Genomic DNA, 27,997 nt, shown 5'->3' on the forward strand with positions numbered 1-27,997 from the left:
GTGTAGCCTGTCTGTGCTACCAGGTTGTCAGAGAGTGATTTACAAGGGCAAAGAAATGCAGTTGTTGTTTTTTTAGTGTCAGGAGCAACCGGAGTTGCTTCTGGAGTGAGAGAATTGGCCGTCTGCAAGGACGTTGCCCAGGGGACGCCTGGATGTTTTGATGTTTTACCATCCTTGTGGGAGGCTTCTCTCATGTCCCTGCATGGAGCTGGAGCTGATAGAGGGAGCTCATCCACACTTTCCCCGGGTGGGATTCGAACCTGGCAGCCTTTAGGTCAGCAACCCAACCTTCAAGTCACAAGGCTTTTATCCCCTAGGCCATCGGAGGCTCCAAGAAATGCAGTAATGCCAAGCTCTCTGGAGACAGTGCAGCATTATAAAATGGATGGAGGATATGTATGGAACATTAAAATACAAACACCTCCTTCCACTGGAACATGCATGCATACACACAGAGGCAGATGTGAGCAACAGCTACACTTCCACACCCCCGCCATCTCTTGCAAGCCCACAGGATTCGTGCTGTGCTGTGGAGTTGGCCCCAGTGCCTGGCTTGCTCCTTTGAAGAAGAGTGGGGAAGATGAGCTGCTGAGTCATTTCGATTTGTCCAGTGGAGCCTTGCAGCAGTTATATAACAAACAGCCCTCTCTTCCCTTCCTCCTCAAGCTGGAAATAGAACAACCGAGTCCTGACTCCCATCAGCCCCCTTCGGCTCAGCCCCACTGCTTCCGGGCATCCCGAGGCAGCCGTGCTTCCCTGACACCCCTCGAAAAGCCATGACTCTTGGAGGAGGACAGACAAAAGAGGAACCATTTGTCCTCCTCCTCTCCTTGAGATGTTGGTTGCCAAGGAAAACGCAAAAGAAATCACACTGGGGAAACAGCTGCTCTGGGAAGAGGGGTGGGCAAAGAAGGGAGAGATTTGAGGGCAACAGGACGGCTCGCCCTACCCACCCCATATCAGTCTATAGCAATGGGGCTCCGGGAACTTCTAGTGACAGCTGATGAAAACGACTGAATAATGTATAGGCAAAAGGCATGCTGGGGGTGGGCAGGGAAATGGTGTGCCAGTTTCCTCTCACGCAAACATGGCAGCGAGCACTGAATATTTCATGCACAGCGGGATGTTGAGTACTCCGGGTGCTGTGAGGCCAGGCTGTGATACTTTCTGTGGAATAGCCACCATTGCCTTGCTTTGGTTGAGGGAGCAAAAGCAGGATCTCAACATCATGACAGAGACCAAGAATGCTAACAATTCCAGGAATGGCTAAGGAAAGGTGGTGGTGGTGGTGAATAATAATAATAATAATAATAATAATAATTTTATTTTTATACCCTGCCCCATCTCTCCGAAGGGACTCGGGGCGGCTTACATTGGGGCCAAGCCTGGACATCAACAATATAAAAACAGAGCAATAAAATAGATCCATCAACAATAAAAACAAGTCATAAAAATCACATAAAAATATACTGATAAAATCTTGGATTAGATCCAAAGAAACTGGGCTGAAAATGCAAGTTATAGGGAGGCACTCTCTATGTTATGGGTCCTCCTCCTCCAGGTTGACCAGGCGTGCTCCAGGTACTGAATCTCTATCATAAACAGGAGCCAGCATCTGAATGACACCTGTGCAATCTGGAAGAGTGGCAGGAAGAGCAACTGTACAACCAAGCTGGGCTCTTCTGTGGTTTACAGAGTCCTTTTTTGAATTAGAAGAGTATGAGGAAAGGACATATTAATGGTTTGATGGGGACATGAGAGAAGCCTCCCACAAGGATGATAAAACATCAAAACATCTGGGCATCCCTTGGACAAAGTCCTTGCAGACGGCCAATTCTCTCACACCAGAAGCAACTTGCAGTTTCTCAAGTCACTCCTGACACAAAAAAGTCTTTTGATGGATGTGGAAAATTGAGAAAGTTGGTATATACATTAATGAAACAACAACAACTAAGTGTACATTCATCACTTCCATGACAAGGGATCCACCAAGATATACTAAACCAGGAATCCTTTACTTGTGATCCATGGCTCCTGGGGTTCTACAGATCCATGGACCAGGCACCCATTTTCCCCTTTGATTTCCTTCATTGTATTTAAGGGAAGCATTTCTAGGTGGCGAAGTGCATTAAAGCGCTGAGCTGCTGAACTTGCAGACCGAAAAGTGCCAGGTTCAAATCCCGGGAGCGGCTTGAGCGCCCGCTGTTAGCTCCAGCTCCTGCCAACCTAGCAGTTCGAAAACATGCAAATGTGAGTAGATCAATAGGTACCGCTCCGGCGGGAAGGTAACTGCGCTCCATGCAGTCATGCCAGCCACATGACCTTGGAGGTGTCTACGGACAACACCGGCTCTTCGGCTTAGAAATGGAGATGAGCACCAACCCTCAGAGTCAGACATGACTGGACTTAACGTCAGGGGAAACGTTTACCTTTACCTTTCTAGGGAAGGGTCTGCAAACCTGTAACCTATTGGTGACAGACATGGGCATTAACTTCCCATCGTACCAGTGTATGCAACTTGTCACTGCAAAAGGTGGTAGTCATACTTTTTTTGTACAATAAACCCACATCCTGCTAGATCTAGGGCACACACTAACAGCCAAGTGAGGAGATTCCCAAAGCACTATCCAGAAGCACAGAGAGAGGGAAAAGGCATTGTCTACAACAGAAAGCATGGCTGGGTGATACTTCCAACAAAGTTAAGTTGTGCAAACTCAGCTTGGTTTGCACTTACTAGAAAGGTAAATTTTCCAAGATAATTATGTGGTTACCACTTCATAAAAGAAAGCATTATAAACTAGAGGAGGCCTGGCTTAAAAAGTCTTCTCGTGGCTGGGAGTATTTGTCCAAAAGTACTCAAAACTGGATCCATTCTACAGCCTTCACTCCTTCTGTTACCTTTATATATTGTGAAAGTCAAAACTTAGTGCCAAGAATGCAAAATAACACAGAGGAAGTAACATTTGAGCTTCTGTTCGTTGCTTCGAGAAAAAAAGCTCATAGCATTAATAATAATAATAATAATAATAATAATAATAATAATAATAATAATAATAACTTATGCCTCAAGTACCACCTCCCAGCAGTAAAGAACTGGTGAGATCACAAACCTGCAAAAGTATTGGAAAATGAGCACACAAAGATACTGTGGGACTTCCAAATCCAGACTGACAAAATTCTGGAACACAACACACCAGACATCACAGTTGGGGAAAAGAAAAAGGTTTGGATCATTGATGTCGCCATCCCACATGACAGTCACATTGATGAAAAACAACAGGAAAAACCCAGCCGCTATCAGGACCTCAAGATTGAACTTCAAAGACTATGGCAGAAACCAATGAAGGTGGTCCCAGTGGTGATGGGCACATTGGGTGCCATGCCAAAAGATCTCAGCCGGCATTTCGGAACAATAGACATTGACAAAATCACGATCTGCCAACTGCAAAAGGCCACCCTACTGGGATCTGCACGCATCATCTGGAAATACATCACACAGTCCTAGACACTTGGGAAGTGTTCAACCTGTGATTTTGTAAAACGAAATCCAGCATATATATCTTGTTTGCTGTGTCAAAATAATAATAATAGGCATGTTTTGCTTCATTCAGAGACTCTGCTGCAGGATTTGAAATATTCTGTAACAGAATACAAGCCGGCATAACTATAAACCCTGGGGAGATAATGGGGGGCAACCTGTGGCCCTAGTGACATATTTATTTTATTTATTTATTACATCATTTCTACCCCACCCGTCTCACCCATCAGGGGACTCAGGGTGGCTTACAATATAAAAACATACATAAAAACAATTTACATCACAATTAAAATCCATTTAAATAAAAAATACATTAAAATTAAGAACCTGCATTAGAAACCTACATATCCAGCCCTGAAGCCATCACTTCAATTGAGTAGGTTCAAGATACACACCAGCACATACAATGGACAAGCCTTTGGGGTAAGATTGAGTCCCCATATTTTTGAGAATCTCCCACTGCTGTGTCTTTGGAAACTTTCAAGCAGAGGCTGTATGAGTATATATTCAATTAGCCTTGATTGCAGATTGGCATATCCAGGCTTGACTCTGTGGTCCACTGACACAGGCCCCTTTCCACACAGTTGAATAAAATCCCACATTATCTGCTTTGAACTGGCAGTATGGATTCAGATAACCCAGTTCAAAGCAGATATTGTGGGATTTTCTGCCTTGATATTCTGGGTTATATGGCTGTGTGGAAGGGCCCTCAGTTTCCAGCTCTAGGATCAGCTCTCACAGCCAACCATCAGAAGCTGTTCTTGTTAAAAATGATCTCATAGAGAACTTCAAAAACCAAGCAAGAGAATGTGGGCTCTAAAACACTAGCTGGAAATAAAAGTTTGAGACACAAGAAAGCAATGGAGAATTGGCAAGAGATGGAAATGACTACCAGAAAAAGAGACGAAAATAGCAGGAACTTGGTTTTCTGGAAGACAAGTCCTTTCTTCAGTCTCTAAGACAGCTTGACCTACCGTGGCCACATGATGGTTGAGGATGATGGGAGTTGCATTATGACACAACTGGTAGATGCTAAATTAGAATAAATCTCAGTTTTCCCACTTTCTATACAATCAAATGTTCTCACTCTTTCGATGTTAATTTACTCTATCTTATAAGGTAAAACTTCAATAAAAAATATATATATTTTTAAAAAAAGAATAACCCTATCATCAGGCAGCAGGTATTACACACAAACAGCTGATAGCAACCCAAAAATGCCTCCAGAGAGAATATGAACAAGATGTCACTTTTTCCTCTACACATTTTTTAGCAGATGTAGGAAGTCATCAAAACCACACACAGCACAGCAATCCAAATAAATAGTTGCATTTATTATTGCTGTTTGTTCTTGTGTGCCTTCATTTCCAACTTAAGGTGACTCTAAAGTAACCCTATCACAGGGATTTCTTGACAAGATTGCACAGAAGGGATTTTCTTTGTCCTCCTGAGACTGTGAGAACATAACTTGATCAAGGTCACCGAGTAGGGATTTGAACTCTGGTTCCCCAATGCTCAAACCACTACATCTTGATGGCTCTCTAGTTGTTACAAAACCATCTATAAAATGGATAAGGGAGTAATATGACATCTGAAAGAAAAATAAAATGAAATGAAAGCAGTATGCAAAGGGATCTTGTAACAATTTGCATACTGACATTCCCTTTGCATACTAAGATTGCAGAGTAACACAACTACCGTATATCCTTGAATTCTAAAATGAAAGCCTTCTCCGCAAGGTTTAGAGGGAGCTCCTTGCACTTTGGCCCAGTTTGTTTTTGTCAGTGTCTGTTCTGATTTTAAATTATGTCTAACTATACTATTGTCTCTTATTTTTTAGTATGTTATTGTGTATAATTATGTTTTTATTTTGATCTATTTTTATCTTCTGATGAAATGTATCATGTATTTTATTCTGTTTTATTGTAACTATCTGGACTTGGCCCCATGATAGTTGCCCCGAGTCCCTTCGGGGAGATGAAGGTGGGATACAAAAATAAAGTTGTTGATGTTATTATTATTGTTATTGTTGTTGTTGTTGTTGTTACTATTACTACTACTATTATTATTATCTCAGTTAATTTCCCAAAGTACTTTCATTGGGAAAATAATAATGGAAAATAGGGGATCTGTTAATGGAAGAGAAAAATCCCATGACACTAAGGCCCTATCTACACTGCCATAGAAAATCCAAGCTATCTACAGTAGAGTCTCACTTATCCAACATAAACGGACCGAAAGAATATTGGATAAGCAAATATGTTGGATAATAAGGAGGGATTAAGGAAAAGCCTATTAAACATCAAATTAGGTTATGATTTTACAAATTAAGCACCAAAACATCATGTTTAACAACAAATTTGACAGGAAAAGTAGTTCAATACGCAGTAATGCTACATAGTAATTACTGTATTTACGAATTTAGTACCAAAACATCATGATGTAGTGAAAACATTGACTACAAAAACATTGACTACTAAAAGGCAGACTGCATTGGATAATCTAGACATTGGATAAGCGAATGTTGGATAAGTGAGACTCTACTGTACTTTGAACTGGTAGTATGTTTTATTGATTAACCTATTTGCTGTATCAAGCTTTGAACTGAATTATATTGGTCTACACTGCCATATAATTCAGTTCAAAGCAGATACAGTAGAGTCTCACTTATCCAAACCTCGCTTATCCAAGCCTCTGGATAATCCAAGCCATTTTTGTAGTCAATGTTTTCAATATATCATGATATTTTGGTGCTAAATTCGTAAATACAGTAATTACAACATAACATTACTGCATATTGAACTACTTTTTTCTATCAGATTTGTTGTATAACATGAAGTTTTGGTGCTTAATTTGTAAAATCATAACTTAATTTGATGTTTAATAGGCTTTTCCTTAATCCCTCCTTATTATCCAAGATATTCGCTTATCCAAGCTTCTGCCAGCCCGTTTAGCTTGGATAACTGAGACTCTACTGTAATCAGGATTGTATATGGTAGTGTAGATGGAGCCAGAGCCATAGATACAGCTCCAAAACAAGGTTCAGTTAAGGAAAGAGCTGATCTGAGCTGCTATACTATGCGATGCAAAGACTGGGCCTCCAGCTTCAAAGGAGACCTTCCCCATTGGCATCTACATGGCCTTAAAAAGACCTAGAACAGACCTCAGAGTATGTGCTATTTTGCTGGCTCCTCTCAATCCAAATGTCACTCTTTCAGGCCTCAAGATCCAGCCAAAGTAAGCAAGCAACGTTGCTGAACACATGCAGGCACAAAACAAGGTTGGACATCCTGCCAGCAGTGGTTCTCAACCTGGGGTCCCCAGATGTTTTGGCCTTCAACTCCCTGAAATCCTAACAGCTGGTAAACTGGCTGGGATTTCTGGGAGTTGTAGGCCAAAACACCTGGGGACCACAGGTTGAGAACTATTGTGCTAAGGTATATGCTAAAATACAATGAAACTTACAAGACAAGCTAATACTACTTCAGAATAAGTTATCTCAAAGTCAGTCTCATTAAATGTGTCCTATAGCACTGTAACCCTAATGTTACAGAGTCATCTTAAATGAGCCAAACCAAGGCCCCTTCTGCACAGCTGAATAAAATCCCACATTTTCTGCTTTGAAGTGGGATATATGGCAGAGTGGACTCAGATAACCCAGTTCAAACAAAATATTGTGGAATTTTCTACCTTAATATTCTGGGTTATATGGTTGTGCCCCCAAAAAACCTGTAAGGGTTTCCCATTCAGACTACTGGGATTGGTTGATGGAAGATTTCTTATAGTTCTTATAATCTGGCAAATTGTATAATGATGGACTCCCAGTCCTCGGGGATGGGTGTTTCTTATGAAGGGGGGGGGGGTGTAGTTGTTGCTATATAATCAGATAAGAATTATTGATAGTTTTAAGAGATTCCTTTTGCCCTAGTCTTATTTATTTATTATTTACAGTATTTATATTCCGTCCTTCTCACCCCGAAGGGGACTCAGGGCGGATTACAATGAACATATATATGGCAAACATTCAATGCCATTCAGACAAACAACATACAGTATAGACAGACAGAGAGGCATTTAACATTCTAGCTTCACAATTCTGGCCACAGGGGGAGCTGTTGCTTCCAGATGTTTCCTTGCTATTTGTTTCAACAAATCAGGAGAACAACAGGCTGGGGCCCCTGGCTTCAAACCTATATGTCAAATGTGATGCATATTTTATTTTCTATTTCTTTGCTGTCTTGTATGTTTTTTTTCCCTCTTTCCTTTTGAATTGATTTTGTTGTGCTTTAAATGTACTTGAAATTGTTTATTTTTTTAAAAAATCTGACCAAATTATCTAAGATGAATGTGAAAGCCATGAATAAATATGTGAGGAGAAGTCATATGGGGGAGAGAGTAAACTCGTTTTCTGCTGCACTGGAAACTAGGATACAGAACAATGGCTTCAAACTTCAGGAGAGGAGATTCCACCTGAACATTAGGAAGAACTTTCTCACTGTGAGAGCTGTTCAGCAGTGGAACTCTCTGCCCCAGAGTGTGGTGGAGGCTCTTTCCTTGGAGGCTTTGAAAGAGAGGCTGGATGGCTATCTGTCAGGGGTGCTTTGAATGTGATTTTCCTGCTTCTTGACAGGGGGTTGGACTGGATGGCTCACAAGGTCTCTTCCAATTTTATGATTCTATGAAGGAAGCCCACATTTTGAACCCAATGAGATGTGTTCTAGCATATCTTTCTCATGTAAATGTGCATTTCAAGAAGCTGCATCCAAAATTAGGTCTTCTGGAGTAAGTATTTCTATTTTATTTTTAGAAATTAGAAGAAATTAAGGAATTTGACTAGAACCCACAGCTGGGAATACAAGCCCTATCATTTTGGCCAGTGCAGGTATTCCAGTGATTTCATATGAAACACCATTCAAAGCCAATTTGCTGAGATAGAGAAAAATATGAAAACAGGATTCAAGATATTATGCAAAATTTTGCAAATATATCTCTTAGTTTTGTACAGCACAATTCATTAACAATGGGGAAAATATCAGAAAATTCTGAAGCCAAGGGACGGGTCCCTGTTTTCTAAGAAATATACAATATTAGTACTCCTTACAGATTGGAAGTCATTAGGAATATAAAATCTGGGTTGCTGTGAGTTTTCTGGGCTGTATGACCATGTTCCAGAAGCATTCTCTCCTGATGTTTCACCCGCATCCACATGACAGGCATCCACAGAGGTTGTGAGGTCACCTAGGAAATTAGGCAAGTGGGGTTTATATATCTGTGGAATGATGTCCAGGGTGGGAGAAAGAACTCTTGTCTGTTTAAGGCAAGTGTGAATGTTGCAATTGGCCACCTTGGTTAGCATTGAATGGCCTTGCAGCTTTAAAACCTGGCTGTTTCCTGCCTGGGAGGATCCTTTGTTGGGAGGTGTTATATGCAATTTGGTTTGGCACAAATTATCATGTTTGAAGCATTAAATGTGTGTTTTGTTTTGGCAATAATGATACATGTAATTGTTTTTAAACATTTTTGTTTCAAAAAGAACTAAAAGATTCTGAAATGTAAAAACAAAACAAAACAAAACAAAAAACCTCACCTGAAGTGTAAAGAGCTGCTTTGGTTTGCTAATTTATGAGGAACTAGCCAAGAATTATTTTTTTAAACTAAACACTGAGAAATTAGCATTAGCAAAACAAGGAAAACAATTTTTGTCTCTTCTAGTCCTCCAAAGTATTAGACAACCCCCAATTCCCTCGTTTTAAAAAGAAGGGCAAAAAAGGAAACAAAGACCATGAATTGCAATGATTGATACTGTATATCATGTTACATAAAGGTAGTCAGCTCTCTGCTAGGTTTTCATCCCATAGATACCAAAAAGTGTGGATGCTCAAATAGCATGATACTTATTACCACAGTGTAGTCAAAAGGGGCCCCTTAAATAAAATGATAAGATCAAGGTTTGTTTGGTGGGGGTATTATCAAGCCATAGATAGTAGAATTGTTCAGAAACAATTTGGGAGAAGTAAACTATGTTTTAATTTTTAATATCATTCTAAAAATATTCTAGAGGTTTTCAAAAAATTGGGGGAGGGAGCAAGGAGTGATAATCAGCATGATTTTAGAAGCTGGTCCATGACTTGGTCACACCAAGTCTCTAGGGCAGCAGAAAATAAGCTTGCTTCCTTCTCCCTATGACTTCCCCTCACATATTTATACATATTTATGTCTCCTCTTAGCCTTCTCTTCTGCAGGCCAAACATGCCCAGCTCTTTCAGCCACTCCTCATAGGACTTGTTCTCCAGATTGATGAAGTATATCCTATAATATCCCAACACCTTCCCCAACCTGAGCATGCTAAGAATCCTAATCTAGTGGCTTCTTGAACATAAGTGTAGATTAAAACCCCATATATCTCCTTTTCTGTCACCAGACACATTCTGAAGCAAGGCCCCCATACTTGTTAGTTGCCTATGACAGGACTTCTTAAACTCTTTCTACTCAGTTGTGATTGCTTTCGGACTGAGATTTTTTTTTGTGAACCCAGCTATATAGTTGTATAAAATAGGTAGAAAATCAAACATTTAATGATAACAAATCAGCCTTTACAAGGCGGGAGAAACAGACTGATTTTACTTTTTTTGTGAAGTACAGCGGAAGCATTTTCTGCAGAGTCCACCGTAAACACTGCAACTTGTCGCCAACTGATTTGTGTAAATGGGTGGCATTCAGAAACCTTTGACTGTTGCCAAAATTTTCAGGATCCCAACATAGAGCAAAGGGGAACCCATTGGGGACAGGATCCAAGGTTTAAGAAACAGTGGCCTATGACCTCTCTTTCAGAACCTCTTTGGACTACAACTTCCAACTCACACCCAGCATAGACACTTGCGGGGCATGCCCCTCCCCACTCAATATTCTCCAACTCCCCCAGATACCTTACAAATCCTGGTTACCAACATCACACTAGCCTCCTAAGTCTATGATTCCTCAGGGCTTCAAAGAAAATGTTTTGGACAAGAGTCAACCCATTTCAGAATAAGTCACTCATCAGGTATGGAATCTACGCAGCTCTCCTCGTGCAGGTACATATACAAATGGCAGGGATACAAGCCAATGGTTTCCCCTGAAACATCCATGCCCTTTGCAATCTTCTCCCAACAACCACCCTCCTCTTTTGTGTTCCTTTGCCTCCTACCCACATTGCCACTGGATTGCCAGTATTAAGAGCAATTTCTGGGCTACACAACCAATTCAAAGAGGATGCTGCACTTACCCAACCCAGGTAGATTCTGGGAGGGAAGGAGGAAGGAAGGGAGTAAAGCAAGCAAGCAAGGTTTCATAGAAAAAAGTGAAAGAATGGTAGAGATCATATGGGATGGGATGGGAAGAGAAGACAGCAATTTGCATGTACACTGATACCTTCCCAGATTAAGGGACAAGATGTAGCGTCCATGTGTTCAGAAAGTGTTTGTTAGGGACTTTTAGGTATATCATCTGGGGGCCCTTCCACACAGCCCTATAAGACAGAATATCAAGGCAGAAAATCCCACAATATCTGCTTTGAACTGGTTTATCTGAGTCCACACGGTCATATATCCGAGTTCAAAGCAGATCATGTGTGGTTTTATTCAGCTCTGTGGAATGGGCCTGGAACTCCACTTCCCATTATACTTTATTTCACCTCAACCATGTTAGGAAGCTCTGAAACTTCATAGAGGAAAGGACTTCATAGAAGAAAAACTCACAAAATCTTAGCTATGCAATGCCACACAATAAAGACATTGACACTACAATGTCCGTTGCCACATTGCCATTGTCTAACAATGAGCAGCAAGTTGCCTTTTGGCCCTGGTGTTTCCAAGCCCATAGAAGTAGCCCAGATCTTAAGGGAAGTTACTTTTCCTGTTGCTAAAGGAATTAGAATTTTATTGTCTAGATTTTATGACCCTTTGTCTCCCAAGGTCCCAGTGTCCAAAGGGAGAAATGACCTTGGCATGCATTGATATTGTTCCAAACCATCTCAATGGAAAACAACAAAGCCAACATCTAAAGACAAAGGTAGGCCTGTGACTGAAGCATCTTCATCTTTTTCTTCTTCTCCTGTATGATTTTGAGCACCTTTACCTTGTACAGAAGTCAGTGAAGCTTTGAAAGCTTTCATGCGGTCTTGTGTTTATTTTTGGTTGCCCCAATAAAGAGCAGTGTTGTAGATTTGGGATGTTGCTGTATTAAGCCAACAATGTGTTCATCAGCCGAAAGTAACACTATGTAACAAAATTTGAAACATTTTCTGTTCCTGGTTTGAAAGTGTTATTTCCTATTTAATTGTGCAGTAGAATGATAAAATCATAGAATCCTAGAGTTGGAAGAGACCTTGTGGGCCATCCAGTCCAACTTCCTGCCAAGAAGCAGGAAAATCGCATTGTAGTTGCATTGTACTTGCATTAAAGTAGTTGTTATACTCCAGAAACTTTGTTTTTGTGGCTGCCACAAACTGTGTTGAATTGGTTGAGACTCAAGGAGATATTCACTGAAAAATTATAGCAAAAATGTGCTATATGTGGAACAGGGTGGGGAGAAAGGCAGCAGGCACATCTTGGCATTAATAATTACACTATGTAAAAAAATTGGAAAATTTTCTGTTCCTGGTATGAAAGTGTTATTTCCTGTTTAATTGTGCGGTAGTTAGATTGGCCCCTGGTGGTGGCGCAGTGTGTTAAAGCGCTGAGCTGTTGAACTTGCAGACCGAAAGGTCCCAGGTTCAAATCCCGGGAGCGGAATGAGCGCCCGCTGTTAGCCCCAGCTCCTGCCAACCTAGCAGTTCAAAAACATGCAAATGTGAGTACATCAATAGGTACCGCTCCAGCGGGAAGGTAAGGGCACTGCATGCAGTCATGCTGGCCACATGACCTTGGAGGTGTCTACGGACAACACCGGCTCTTCGGCTTAGAAATGGAGATGAGCACCAACCCCCAGAGTCGGTCACGACTGGACTTAACATCCGGGGAAAACCTTTACCTTAGTTAGATTGAAAGTAGCTATTCTACTCCAGAAACGTCATTTTTGTGGATGTCACAAATTATATTGAATTGGTTGAGACTCAATGAGATATACAGTGAAAAACTATAGCAAAATGTGCCGCAGGATATCCTGCAAAAACAATGTTTTGGCAATTTAATAAACTGAGTCCCCTTGGAAACATAGGATGGAATATAAATAATATGAATAAAGTTATTCTTCTTATTGTTGTTGTTGTTGTTGTTGTTTTCCATGTTTTATGGTAGAACCAATTAGGAAATGAAATGCATAATCCAGGAACAAAAAATGTGTTACACAGTAATTAATCACTCTGTAAAACGGAAGGAGCCATGCCCTGACTCCCTTTCATCCACACATCACACAGCAGTCCATTGGGAGGAGCAAGCAATCCTGGGTTTTGTAGGCTGAATTCCAGAGGGGTAGCCATGTTAAAACTTCCAGCCCCTTAAAGATGGAAGACATCTATTATGGCAACTGCTTTTGTGGGCCAAATGTTATTAATAACCAGGCGCTCCACCCTCCTCCAATAGAAATCCCAAGACTTCAGCAATGCTGCTTATTTTTGGATGTCACAGCCCTGTGAGATTTTTGGAAGCTAAGACCAGGCTGTGTCTTCAGTCCCACCATAGTCACAAACTGGGGCTGACACCTCACACTAGATTCCTTTTCCCTTGTCACCCGGCATTGAAATCTCAAAATAAACAATAGGAAAGAGAGTAGGAAAGGGGGCTCATCCTCCTTTTTGATGGTTGAGACAGGGCCTAGTATATCCCAGGATCTGATCCCAGGTTTTCTGTATATCTCCGATTATCTGGCCATGTGGACTCATATAATCCAGTTAAAGCAGAAAACCTGGGATCAGATCCTGGGATATAGGGCCTGTCAGGAAGGGCCCCGAGAGAAGGGTGTTATGTTTCTTTTAAAAGACACAGCTGATTCCAGACAAAATGGGATAGTGTTGGGGGGGGGGGGGGGGGGCGGGACAAATCAAACAAAGGCCTTTGCTTGTGCTCCATCCACCAGAAGGATCCTGGCTAAAAACAAAACATCAGGGGAACTGGATTGTTGAGCATTTTTCGGGCTTTATGGCCATGTTCCAGAAACATTCTCTCCCGATGTTTCACCCACATCTATGGCAGGCATCATCAGAGGTTGTGAAGTATATTGGAAAAGGCCCGGGCTGTGGCACAAGCTGGTGAGCAGCCAGCTGCAGCCAGCTGAGACCAATCACTCGGACCAAGAGGTCATGAGTTCGAGGCCAGGTCGGAGCCTGCATTTGTCTTCTGTCTTTGTTCTATGCTGTCGTGTCTGGGCATGGCCCCATGTAAGCCGCCCCGAGTCCCTCCGGGGAGATGGGGCGGGATATAAGAATAAAATTATTATATTATTATTATTAAGGCATTGAATGTTTGCCTTATATGTGTAATGTGATCCACCCTGAGTCCCCTTCGGGGTGAGAAGGGCGGAATATAAATACTGAAAATAAATTAAAAATAAATAAATAAATAAATAAAACTAAGCAAGGGAGGTTTATATATCTATGGAAGGTCCAGAGTGGGAGACAGGACTCTTGTCTGTTGGAGGCCAGTGTGAATGTTGCAATTAATTACCTTGATTAGCATTAATGGCCTTGCAAGCTTCATTCCTGCCTGGGGGAATCCTTTGTTCAGAGAAAGGGCCCACTTTGATCTGCCCCACCCTTCCCAAGAGCCTTTTTTCAGCCCATCAGTGATGGGGACACATGCCAGGCTTGTCTCCTGCACTGCAACTTTAAGGACATCCCGCTTTCCCTCTGTGTGAGTGACTCCATTTCTGCTGCATTGCTGATGCTGACCCTTCCCTTTGCCATCCCGTTTCTTGCCTTTCCAGCACAATCCTGAGGCTGCTGTTGCAAAAGATTGAGGGCCTTTCCACACTGCTATATAACCCAGAATACCGAGGCAGAAAATCCCACAGGATCTGCTTTGAACTGGGTTATCTGAGTCCACGCTGCCATATATTCCAGTTCAAAGCAATGTGGGATTTTATTCAGCTGTGTGGAAGGGGCCTTAGGGAAAAACCCCAAAACCACAGTCCCCTTCCAGACAAACATTGCGGCAGGGAGTCTTATTTTTAGGAGAGAATAAAGGGGAGGGGGGTACATTGCAGTAAGGGCAATGGCTGAGACGCATCTACAAGGTCAGCGTGTCTTTGTGCCATTTTGTTTTTTTGTGCCATTCAGTAGAGGTTTATGAAATACAGACAACATTTGCCTTGCCCCCAGTGGAATATGCTACTAGTAGCGCCTGACTAGTAGCTATTGCTTGAGTATGTTTCAATGTATTGTATGTTTTATGCAATTGAAATGTATCTTATGTTGTTGTATTTTACTGTTGCATTACTGTGCTTGGTCCATATGTAAGCTGCCCTGAGTCCCTTCGGGGAGATGGGGTGGGATATAAGAATAAAGTTGTTGTTATTATTATTATTATTATTATTATTATTATTATTATTATATTATGACACAGCAAACAAGATAGATATGCTGGATTTCGTATCACAAAATCACAAGTTGAACACTTCCCAAGTATCTAGGACTGTGTGATGTATTATTATTATTATTATTATTATTATTATTATTATTATTATTTTATTATGACACAGCAAACAAGATAGATATGCTGGATTTCGTATCACAAAATCGCAAGTGGAACACTTCCTGAGTGTCTAGGACTGTGTGATGTATAATAATTATTATTATTATTATTATTATTATTATTTTATTGTGACATAGCAAGCAAGATAGATATGCTGGATTTTGTTTCACAAAATCACAAGTCGAACACTTCCCAAGTGTCTAGGACTGTGTGATATATAATAATAGTAATTATTATTATTATTATTATTTTATGACACAACAAGCAAGATAGATATGCTGGATTTTGTTTCACAAAATCACAAGTCGAACACTTCCCAAGTGTCTAGGACTGTGTGATGTATTTTCGGATGATGCGTACAGATCCCAGTAGAGTGGCCTTTTGCAGTTGGCAAATCGTGATTTTGTCAATGTCTATTGTTTCCAAATGCCGGCTGAGATCTTTTGGCACGGCACCCAATGTGCCGATCACCACCGGGACCACCCGTACTGGTTTCTGCCAGAGTCTTTATTATTATTATTATTATTATTATTATTATTATTATTATTATTATTATTTGCTTCCCTTGAGCTTGGAAAGGGCGCGGGGGAGAGAGAGATGTCCCCTCCTTATAATAACGCATGCAGGTGGGCACAAGCAGTGTCCTTTTGTTTGCCCTTCTTAAGACCATTATGTGAGGAAAGGGGGCCTGGTATTCGGCTTTGATCCCTGCGTGGTGCAGGCAGGCATCTCCTCTATTCTTCCTCTGCCTCGCTTTTCAAGGCGAAGGCGCGAGCCGGTGAGTGAGCGCGCGAGCGAGCGCGCGCCTGCCAGTGCCTTGCCTACTTGCATCCTTCTTTTCCTCCGAGTGGCATTTGCAAACGACACGCGCCCACGGAGGATGGAGGAGAGCGGGAGCGCGCGCACGGGGGGAGGGGGGGAGAGAAATGGGAGGGGGGAATGGGAGGGGGAGGCGCTCCAACCCCTCCCCGAAGGCGACGGCTGCCAGCTCCTTTTGTTCGGCTGCAAAATGCAGCCCGTCTGCGCACAGGCTCTCACTATCGCCTCCCCCCCCCCCCCCACTTCTTTCTTTCAGCCCCACAGGGTGGGAGGGAGTCAGGGAGCCGAGGGTGCGGCAGGGGAAAGGGGCCCAAGATGCTGCTGATGCTGCTAAGGATGATGACACGATTCCCCTCCTTTCCATTTCCATCCCTTTTCTTAAGACACGCATCCCGGTGCAAAAAGCGCGTCCCTTCTAAGAGCTGGTGTTATTCCTGCTCTAGAAGACACACACATAAGACACACAACCCTCAGCATCACCTTAAGCAAGGCCATTTCGGGGCGCTCCCCCTCCTCCATCTCCCATACACACCCTCCCCACTCCCAAAGGCACACGCGTGTCAGTGGACGCATCCAGACGTGCGCGCAGGAGGGTAAAAAAGAAAGGCAGGCACGGCCGCGTTCCCTCTCTCCGTTGAGCCGAGCCAGGCACGCCCCAAGGAGAGGACGAAGCGCCCTTCAAACGCCCCACTCCTTGCACCCCAAACGGCCCCTATCTATACGCACACACATACATATATAATCTATCTATATATGGGGTGCTAAGACCATATATATATAGATATAGATAGATAGTTAGATAGATAGATAGATAGATAGATATGCAAGGAAACGGGGGTGTTTTCTCAGAGGCTCCTCTTCCCCACCTAGGCACCCCCCCCAGCCCCCCCCCCCCATTTCTTCTCTCCAAACGCCCTCGCTTTTTCTCCCTTCCCTGCGTGACCATCCGATAAAGAAAAGGCAGGCGCTAGATTTCTTCGATTCCAAGACAATATTTTACCCCTTAGGTATAAACCTCTCTAGAAATGGGGTGCGGGTGGTGGGTTTTGTCGGTGGCCCCTGAAATGAGGGCGCGCCTTCGTATCCAATGGCGTCTGACACACGCTGTATACACACACGCTGCCGTTTTGTGTGTGTGTGTGTGTGTGGCATGTAAGGAAAGAGGGAAGGAAAGAAAGAAGGAATGAGGGAGCAAGGGAAGGAAGGAAGGAAGGAAGGAAGGAAGGAATGAAGGAAGGAAGGAAGGAAGGAGAGAGGGATTGAGGGGGAGAAGGATGGATGGAGGGAGGGAAGGATGGATATATGGAAGGAAGGAAGGAGAGAGGGAGGGAGGAAGGAAGGAAGGATTGAGGGAGGGAAGGATGGATGGATGGATGGATGGATGGATGGAAGGAAGGAGAGAGGGATTGACGGAGGGAGGGAAGGATGGATGTATGGAAGGAAGGAAGGAGAGAGGGAGGGAAGGAATCAAACTGGCGTGTTTTGTGTGTGTGTTTATATATGTGTGTGTGTGCATGTATTATGTGTGTGTATATATGCATGTGTATATGTATGTATGTCTATATATGCGTATGAGCGTATATGTATATATGTGTGTATATATGTATAAGTGTATATATATGTGTGTGTGTGTATGTGTGTGTGTATATACATACACACATAACACACACACAGAAGGGCAGATTTTGGTTACCTCCGATATCTCCCCCCCCCCCCACCCACCCCCAATACACATACACACATAACACGCACACACAAAAGGGCAGTTTTTGGTTACCTCCGACGTCTCTCCCCCTAATACACACACACACACACATAACACACACAGAAGGGCAGCTTTTGATCACCTCCAGTATCCCCCCAATGCACGTAACACACACAGAAGGGCAGCTTTTGCTTACCTCCGGCATCCCCCCCCCCCCAATACACACACACACACACACACATAACACACACACAGAAGGGCAGCTTTTGGTCACCTCCGGTATCCCCCCCCCCCCCAATGCACATAACACACACAGAAGGGCAGCTTTTGGTCACCTCCGGTATCCCCCCCCCCCCCAATGCACATAACACACACAGAAGGGCAGCTTTTGCTTACCTCCGGCATCCCCCCCAATATATACACACACATAACACACACACACAGTAGGGCAGCTTTTGATCACCTCTGGTATCCCCCCCCAATGCACATAACACACACAGAAGGGCAGCTTTTGCTTACCTCCGACATCTCCCCCCCCCCCCCCCCATAATACACATAACACAAAAGGGCAGCTTTTGGTTGCCTCCGACATTTCCCCCCAATCTAATTCCGCACCCTAGAATCCAAGCAGCCCCACCGATATCCGTTATATACACCTTTCTATATACACACACATAGAGAGCACCACGTCGCTTCATTGGGGTGGGATTGGGAGGTGTGAACAATCCCCTCTCCATCCAAACCAGTCCTTGGAGAGCATTGTACTCCTTTCCACAAAGCCCCAATGCGTACAAATTGTTTTTTCCCCTTTGGGGGGGGGGGTTCCGTAGCATACACATACACACACACAAATCGCTCCTTCTCCCTCCCTCCCCCGATAAAAAAGAGAAGCCACGGGCGGGGCAAATACCTACAGTGACCATGCTTAGGGCGCGCCGGGCTCCAGCCGGGTATCGGCGGCGGCGGCGGCGGCTCCTTGGTGGACGAGGACGGCTCTAGCAGCGGGCTTCTTGGCCGCCCCCTCCTCCTCTTCTTCCTCTTCCTCCTCCTCTACGGGTGGGGCGGGTCGGAAGGAATGGGCCCCCCGATTCGCCTCCTTCTTCTGTTCGTAGCCCTCCCCCCTCCTTCCAAGACGATGCTGCGTACAAAAGAGGACGGATGGATGGATGGAAGGAGGCAAGGCGGTGGGGCTGGCAGCAGTAGCACACGTCCGGATTGGGAGGGGAGAGGGGAGGGGAGGAAAGGAAGAGGGCGGGCGAGAGATAAATGGATGCGACGCCGAGATTGTAGGGGGGGGTTTTTTTGTGTCTCTGGGATGAAGGCGGTGGTGATGGTGTGGATGATGTTTTGGTGGTTGTTGTTGTTTCCCGACCAAGGCTGAAAGAACTCCACGCCGCAGAAGCGATGCAGGGAAGGAAGGAAAAGGAGGGAGTGGGGGGAAAGCAGAGAAAGAAAAAGAAGAAAAAGACGGGGAGGGGGGAATGAAAAGGTGGAGAAGGGGAAAAGGGAGGGGAGCGGAGGAGGAGGGGCTGGGCGGGCGGAGAGGCGCACAATGGTCCTTTAAACGCCCTTGACTGGGTACACGCGGGATTTGGGGGGAAGGAAAGGAAAGAAGGAGGGAGAAAGGAAGGAGGGAGAGAGATAGGAAGGAGGGAGAGATAAAGGAGGGAGAGAGATAGGAAGGAGGGAGAAGCGCACTGCTCTTCTGCCCCCCTCCTTTCCTCCTTCTTCGGCCAAACAGTCCAAGGAGTCAGGGCTGTAGCCAGAAAAAAAAAATTCGGGAAGGGTTTTGAACCCCTGGTTCAGACCTCTCAATATCTGCTTGAGATAGTGCCTGGAGGGACTCTTAATTTTTTGCATGGGGATTTGGTTAACCAGTTAAAATTCATGATTAAGACAGGTTTTTTTTAATCTGAAAAATTTCGGGGGGGGGGGGTTGAACCCCTAAAAAAAACCCCTGACTACAGGCCTGCAAGGAGTGGCCCCTCTATCCATCCAGGGCTTTTAGGATCCCCACTTCTTTCCTTTCCCATTGGAGGCCGCACCCTGCTTCGCCCCTTGGACCTAGGGACAGCCATTGGGCAGAATCAGGTGCTTAAAATGGGATGGAAGAGGGATAAAGGCATCGCATCCTTCCCTCCCCAATAGTCTTCGTATGTTTCTCCTCATCGCCAATGAAACGGGAAAACGCTAATTCGGATCTCGACACACACACAAACACACACACACCGAGGAATTTGAAGCGGGGAGGACGCAGAGAACAGGTGTTGGTGGGGAGACGTATCAGCGAGGAGGAGGAGGGAGGGAAGCAGGAGAACAGAGCGCAGCATCAGCATCCGAAAGGGCGAGGAGGAGGAGGAGGAGGAGGGAGACCAAGCAGCGCCGACTTCTGCGCAGCCGCAGCGCCTGATCCACTAGTTCAGTGGTTCTCAGGAGCCTCCGGTGGCCTAGGGGATAAAAGCCTTGTGACTTGAAGGTTGGGTTGCTGATCTGAAGGCTGCCAAGTTCAAATCCCACCCGGGGAGAGCGTGGATGAGCTCCCTCTGTCAGCTCCAGCTCCATGAGAGAGGCCCTCCCACAAGGATGGTAAAACATCAAAACATCCTGGCGTCCCCTGGGCAACGTCCTTGCAGACGGCCAATTCTCTCACTCCAGAAGCAACTCAGGTTGCTCCTGACACGAAAGAAAAAAGTGGTTCCCAACCTTCCTAATGCCACGGCCCCCTTAATACAGTTCCTCATGTTGCGGTGACCCCCAGCCATAAAATCATTTCCTTTGCTACTTCATAACTGTCATTTTGCTACTGTTATGAATCGTAATCTGGAGCCCCGGGTGGCGCTCCATGCAGTCATGCCGGCCACATGACCTTGGAGGTGTCTAGGGACAACGCCGACTCTTCGGCTTAGACATGGAGATGAACACCAACCCCCAGAGTCAGACAGGACTAGACTTTATATCAAGGGGAAAAACCTTTACCTAATCTTTACCTATGAATCATGTAAATATGCAGGATGTATTTTCATTCACTGGACCAAATTTGGCACAAATACCCCATACACCCAAATTTGAATACTGGGAGGGGGATTGATTTTGTCATTTGGGAGTTGTAGTTGCTGGGATTTAAAGTGCTCCTACAATCAAAGAGCATTCTGAACTCCACCAATTATGGAAGTGAACCAAACATGGCACACAGAACTCCCATGACCACAGAAATACAGTAGAGTCTCGCTTATCCAACGTAAACAAGCCGGCAGAACGTTGGATAAGCGAATATGTTGGATAATAAGGAAAGACTAAGGAAAAGCCTATTAAATATCAAATTAGGTTATGATTTTACAAATTAAGCAACAAAACATCATGTTATACAACAAATTTTACAGAAAAAGTAGTTCAATACACAGTAATGCTATGTAGTAATTACTGTATTTACAAATTTAGCACCAAAATATAACGATGTATTGAAAACATTGATTACAAAAATGCATTGGATAATCCAGAACGTTGGATAAGTAAGACTCTACTGTACTGTACTGTACTGGAAAGGTTTGGTGGGCATTGACCTTGAGTTCTGGAGTTGTAGTTTACCTATATCAGGGAGCACTGTGGACTTCAACAATGATGGATCTGGACCATACTCAGTATGCCCAAATCTGAACATTGGTGGAGTTTGGGGATAATAGACCTAACTATTTGGGAGTTGTAGTTGCTGGGAATTATAGTTCACCTACAATCAAAGAGCATTCTGAACTCCATCAACCATGGAATTGAAATTGCAGTTGCCCAAAAGATATTCTTCATTCATTCATTCAGTCATTTCTGACTCTTTGTGACCTCATGGAACAGTCCACACCAGAGCTCCCTGTTGGCCGTTGCCTCCCCCAATTCCTTCAAGTTCAAGCCAGTCCTTCAAGGATACCATCCATCCATCTCGCCCTTGGTTGGCCTCTCTTCCTTTTTCCTTCCATTTTCCCCAGCATCATGATCTTTTCCAAGCTTTCCTGTTTTCTCATGATGTGGCCAAAATGCTTCAACTTTGCCTCCAATATCCTTCCTTCCAGTGAGCAGCCGGGCATAAGATATACACTCCCTTAAAACCTTTTAGTTTAAAATATCCACTCAGATATATAAAACAAACTCTTCTTTGAAAATTAACTATCTTGTTTACTCAAAAACATCTTGTATTAATTCACCATACAGGTACATTTCTTATTAAAGTTTGGTTATAGATAGGATGTAGCTTCTCTCTGTGTATTGAATACACAGGATATCATTCTTAATCAATAGTCCATAGTCTTTTAGTATACTCACTGAAGTCCATAACTATACATGCATACATTAAAGTCTCTAAAGAATATTTCTCTATGGAAGTCCAAACAGATATCTGCTTTCTTTGAAGACCAAACACATACTGAACACAAAATGGAGTCCTGAGTCTGAACATGCTCAGTACAATCACATATCTGTAACTCCTCCCACACCAGAGAGGTACAATCAAACTGGCAAATCAAAATACACATAGAATGCAGGTTAGCAAATATATACATTAACAAATAAATAGCGAAGGCTTTGGAGGTTGCTATTTCCAACAGCTGCAAAGATGTGTGTGTGTGTGTGGGGGGGGTCTGTGAATCATCGAATCACAGTGTTGGAAGAGACCCCCGCCCCAAGTGCTATCTGGTTCAACCCGCTTCTGCCAGGCACACAATCCAAGCATTTCTGCAGGTCCGTAATTGGGGAAAAAATCGGGAGGGGTTGAAACTTTTTTCCCTGGAGATGACTTTTCAGGCCAGTGTCTCCTGATCTGGCATGAGATTTTAACAAGGCCCTGAAATGACCATCACTGTGCAAAGGTTTTTCACAGGGAACAGGTCCTGAATCATTACTCCCTCTTAAAGTCAGTTCTTGTCGGCCACAAAGGGCAATAGTTTCCACAATTAGCTGAAATTTCTTTCTGTATTCTTCTGCTTTCTTCTTATTTCCTTTATCATGATGACAGGCTACATCAAGACGGTTTCCACTGTGAATGAGCAAGAAGTTTCAGCCAAGCACAAGTTGTTCTGATGGTACTCTGTTTGGTGTCTATTGAAGGGCTCTTTCACACTGCCCTTTATCCCAGGATCTCATCCCAGATTATTCGATTTAAACTGGAATATATGAGTCCCTACTGCCAGATAATCCAGGATAAACAGATAATCTAGGATCACATCCTGGGATATAGGGGCAGTGTGGAAAGGCCCAAAGACTTATATTGCATTTCTCCATCACACCAATGGTTTAGCCACCAATGCACCTAGCTTCTGATGACCACCTTTACGCTCAGCTTCTCCTCCAAACAACACACCATACTTACTTACAGAGTACAACTTGTATATGAAATGAATAGGCTAGCCAGGGAAATTTGCTAAACCATTTGGGTTGAAATCTTTGATGCCTCCTCTTATCCACAGGAAATACATATCCTGGCAATGGAGTCTGGATTTTGCACTAGTTGAGCTTTTATGTGATCATCAGAAACTGTCTTGTTCATATAAACTCCAATGACACAACTTCTTTTTCTCTTTGCTTCTGTTCCATGGTTTCTTTGGCAGGGCTTCCACTATGGTTGCTTCCACTATGTTAGCTATTGCTGCTGTTGCAATGTAAATTGGTAGAAAGTTGGTAATAATCATGTAAATTTGGTTGAGATAGTGCTTGTAGTTCTGGAAGGATTCAAATATTTGCTTCTCATATACTTGGCAGGGGGGTTTGGTTAACCAGTTAAAAATCATGAGTAAACCAGGGATTTTTGTTTTCAACCTGAAATTTTTCATGGCTGGTTTGAACCCCTAAACCACCCCCTTGGCTAGTGGCTTGCATTTCCAACAGATGGCCATCCAGCTAAAAAACCTCCAGAGAAGGAAACCCCCACCACACTTTGAGGAACAGTTTTTAATTTCAGGAACTTCTTAATGTTCAAGTGGCATTGCTTCCCCCACCCCACAGTTTGAATCCATAGCTCTGTGTCCTACTCCCCATTGAATCCTAGTCTCCAGGGCAGCAGAAAACAAGCATGCCTGCTCTTCAATGTGAAATGGCCTTCATCTGCCCGCACTCAGTCAGTCAACCAGAGAAGATGAGGAGCCTTCAAGGAAATTCTCCTGAAATATGCTAAGAAGAAGCATGAAGTTCACACCAAAGATAGCGAGGCCCACAGGAGTACCTCTCCCTGTGAGGACCCCTGGAGTTCAATATTATAGGTGGCTTCTTAAGAGAGATTCCCCCCATATTCAATAGCAGAGGCCTCATCCACACTGACCATCGAATGTAGTTGGAAGCTAGTTTCAAACTGCAAAATGAAGAAACTAACAAAATGAAGTTCAACAGGGATAAATACAAGATACTTCACTTCAGCAGAAAAAAATGGAATGCAAAGATAAAGAATGGGGGACGCCTGGCTAGACAGCAGTAAATGTGAAAAAGATCTTGGAGTCCTTATGGACAAGTTAAACATGAGCCAGCAATGTGATGCGGCTGCTAAGAAAGCCAACGGGATTTGGCCTGCATCAATAGGAGTATAGTGTCTAGATCCAGGGAAGTCATGCTCCCCCTCTATTCTGCTTTGGTCAGACCACACCTGGAATACTGTGTCCAATTCTGGGCACCGCAGTTGAAGGGAGATGTTGACAAGCTGGAATGTGTCCAGAGGAGGGCAACTAAAATGATCAAAGGTCTGGAAAACAAGCCCTATGCAGCTTAAAGAACTGGGCATGTTTAGCCTGCAGAAGAGAAGGCTGAGAGGAGACATGATAGCCATGTACAAATATGTGAGGGGAAGTCACAGGGAGGAGGGAGCAAGCTTTTTTTCTGATGCCCTGCAAACTAGGATATGGAACAATGGCTTCAAACTACAGGAAAGGAGATTTCACCTGAACATCAGGAAGAACTTCCTCACTGTGAGGGCTGTTCGACAGTGGAACTCTCTGCCCCTGTGGTGGAGGCTCCTTCTTTTGAGGCTTTTAAGCAGAGGCTGGATGGCCATCTGTCGGGGGTGCTTTGAATGCGATTTCCTGCTTTAGCAGGGGGTTGGACTGGATGGCCCATGAGATCTCTTCCAACTCTACTATTCTATGATTCTATGATTCTAGGTGCCAAATGATAAGTGCATGAAAGAAAGCCCTTAATGCGCATTAGCATTCTGGTTTGTTATCATCACCATCCAGGCTTTAACTGGTTCCAGGATTTTTTATGTAATCGTTTGCATAGTGATGCCAGTCTTTTCAATCCCAGTTTGAAATAGTATTCATTAACCCACGAAGATGGGGCCTGGGGAGCAAGACAACCACCCATTCCAGGAGGAGCTGAAACAGACAGTCAAGTTCCCTGTCTTTCCAACTGCATTTGGCCCTACCAGTTCAACTGGTAAAATTCTTTAAAGCAGGCATGTCTATCTCATTTTCATGGAGGGCCACATCAGCCTTAAAGTTGCTGTTGAATCCATGGATGGAGAATCCATTGATAAGAGGGAGAACTAGTGTATGGGCAGATAAAGCAGGGGCTGATAACCTTAGTGGGCTCTTCTGATATTCAGGCTTTGATGTTGTTAGCTGCCATCAAGTTGACTTTGATCAATGGTGACCCCATGAATGAAAGACCTCCAAGTCATACCTTCATCAACAACCTTCCTCACTTCCTTGATTGATTCCATCCACCTGGAATGTGATTTTCCTCTTCCTACTGCTTTTACCTGACCAAGCATCATTGCCTTTTCTAATGAGGTATATCCAATGCTGGCCATTTTAAAACCTGGGAAAGATGCCTCCAATGCCAGGAACTATCAACCAATCTCCCTCTTATGTCATCTATATAAAGTCTATGAGAGGGTGCTATTAAATCAACTAGGACCTGTTATCGAACCCGAGCTTATTCCACAACAAGCAGGTTTCAGACCAGGGAAAAACTGTACAAGTCAAATTCTTCATCTGACTGAGCATATTGAGGAAGGCTATGAGAAAGGCTGCATTACGGGAACAGTTTTTGTGGACCTTACGGCAGCCTATGACACGGTGCAACATAGAAAAATGCTGCATAAAGTCTACCATATCACCCGGGACTTTGATTTTACAAAAACTGTCCAGCCCTCCTAGAAAACCACAGCTTCTATGTGGAGTTTCAGGGTCAGAAAAGCAGATGGAGGAGGCAAAAGAATGGTTTACCCCAAGGCAGTGTTCTTCCCCGACCTTATTTAACATCTTCACGAACGATCAGCCACAACCACCACTCACAAAGAGTTTTATATATGCTGATGACCTTGGCCTCACAACACAAGCGAAAGATTTTGAAACAGTTGAAAAGCAACTCACTAATGCCTTGAAAGATCTCTCCAGCTACTACAAAGAGAACCACCTGAAGCCCAACCCTGCCAAGACACAAGTGTGTGCTTTCCACCTACGTAACTGTGAAGCCAACAGGAAACTGAAAGTTACTTTGGAAGGCCAAGAGCTCGAACACTGTTTCCATCCTAAATATCTTGGTGTCACCTTAGATCGAACATTAACATATAGGAAACACTGCATGAACACCAAGCACAAAATAGCTGCACGCAACAACATCCTGCGGAAACTGACTGGCAGCTCATGGGGTGCAGACCCACAAGTAATAAGAACATCAGCCCTGGCCTTGTCTTTCTCAACTGCTGAGTACGCCTGTCCTGTTTGGCACAAGTCTGCCCATGCAAAGCAGGTGGACATAGCACTGAATGAAACATGCAGAATCATCACAGGATGCCTTAAACCTACACCTGTTGATAAACTCTACAAGTTTGCTGGCATTGCCCCTCCTGACGTGCGACGGGAAGTTGCTGCTAACGGTGAGAGAAAAAAGGTCGAACATTGTGAAAGCCACCCACTGCATGACTATCAGCCTCCTCCCACCAGACTCAAATCAAGGAAGGGCTTCATGAGAACCACTACTCTTTTTGATGTTCCTCCAGCAACAGCAAGGGTGTCCCTCTGGGCAGCTAAACCAGGCAATTCCAACTGGATGGCCCCCCATGAGGGTCTTCCTCCAGGGGAAACCAAGAATGGGCAACTTGGAAGTCCCTGAACAGACTCAGAAGTGGAGTGGGCAGATCTAAAGACAACTTGGCAAGGTGGCACTACCTGGAGGAATCCTCCACATATGTATGCTTGCCCACAATGTCCTGCCTCATGCACGGAGGAGGAGTTGTTTAAAGCTACGGACAATGCGGTTGCTGTTGCCCGTTTTTGGTCTAAAACTATTTAGTTGCTTGTGATTTCCTTTTTCCCCCATCATTTTAAAATGTATTTGTTATGCAATGCTTTTGACACGAAATAAATAAAATGAGGTATATATCTCCTTATGATATGTCCAAAGCATGACATCTAGGGAGAGTTCAGGCTTGCTTACTCTTGCACCCATTTGTCTGTTCAGCAGTCCACAATACACATAGAATTACTCAACACCACATTTCCAATGAGTTCAATTATATTTCCTGTCTGCATTCTTCACTGTCCTGCTTTCACAACTTCACATTGTAATGGGAAATGCAATGATATGGGGTGAATCTACACTCCGCCACTGAAACTGCCATGGCTCAATGCTATGGAATCATAGGAACTGTCGTTTCACAAATTATTTTGCTTTCTTTGCCAAAGAGTGCTGGTGCCTCACCCAACTTAACTCTCATGATTCTATAGCATTGAGCCATGGCAGTTGAAGTGGTGTAGATACATTTGTAAACAATCCTAGCTATAGAATTCAATGATCTGATTATTCAGATGACAACTTTCATAATGCTGTACCACTGATTATGGGGTGGCTTCTGGGAGTTGAAGTCCAAAGTGCTCTAAAATAAACATAATACTATCTTCTACTTTCACTTCAACACACAACTCCATATATGCTCTTAGCAGCAGCCTGATAAAACTAAAAGAACAGTGATTCAATTATGGAGACTGCCTAACCTTGTTTCCCAAGGCCAGCGGTTGCTCCCATAGCCATATTGGCGGGTTTGATGTAATGCTTTGTCTAATTGAGGCAAGCCTGGACTTGGCTTTGGTTGTCATATTCAATACTGGAAAACAACATCTGCAGCAGTTGCACTCAGCATTATTTTTGCCTTTCTCCGTGAAACTAGTTGCACATGAGAGAATCTCTTCAGGCATATTTGTACTACAAATATGTTCAATCTGTGCAATGGCCATAGCTTCTCAGCACAAGCCCAAAAATAAGGCAGACTTGGGACTTTGATGTTTCTCATCAAGAGCAACG

At 43.7% G+C, this 27,997-nt stretch overlaps 1 protein-coding gene across 9 annotated transcripts in view; it reads right to left on the reverse strand.

Moving 5' to 3' along the window:
- elavl3 (ELAV like RNA binding protein 3) overlaps positions 1–27,997 on the reverse strand; it is a 125,400-nt gene that overhangs the window by 87,487 nt on the left and 9,916 nt on the right. For 2 of the 9 annotated variants that reach the window (XM_062974132.1, XM_062974131.1), the window contains exon 1: positions 18,643–19,241. The exons of the other annotated variants lie outside the window; for them this stretch is intronic. In XM_062974132.1, the coding sequence (XP_062830202.1) occupies positions 18,643–18,651 (9 nt within the window). In that variant the 5' untranslated portion in view covers positions 18,652–19,241. Of the gene's footprint in view, positions 1–18,642; positions 19,242–27,997 lie in introns of those variants that run through there. 9 annotated transcript variants of the gene reach the window in all.

The sequence above is a fragment of the Anolis carolinensis genome, chromosome 2 (assembly GCF_035594765.1).
Source record: "Anolis carolinensis isolate JA03-04 chromosome 2, rAnoCar3.1.pri, whole genome shotgun sequence".
Lineage (NCBI taxonomy): Eukaryota > Metazoa > Chordata > Lepidosauria > Squamata > Dactyloidae > Anolis > Anolis carolinensis.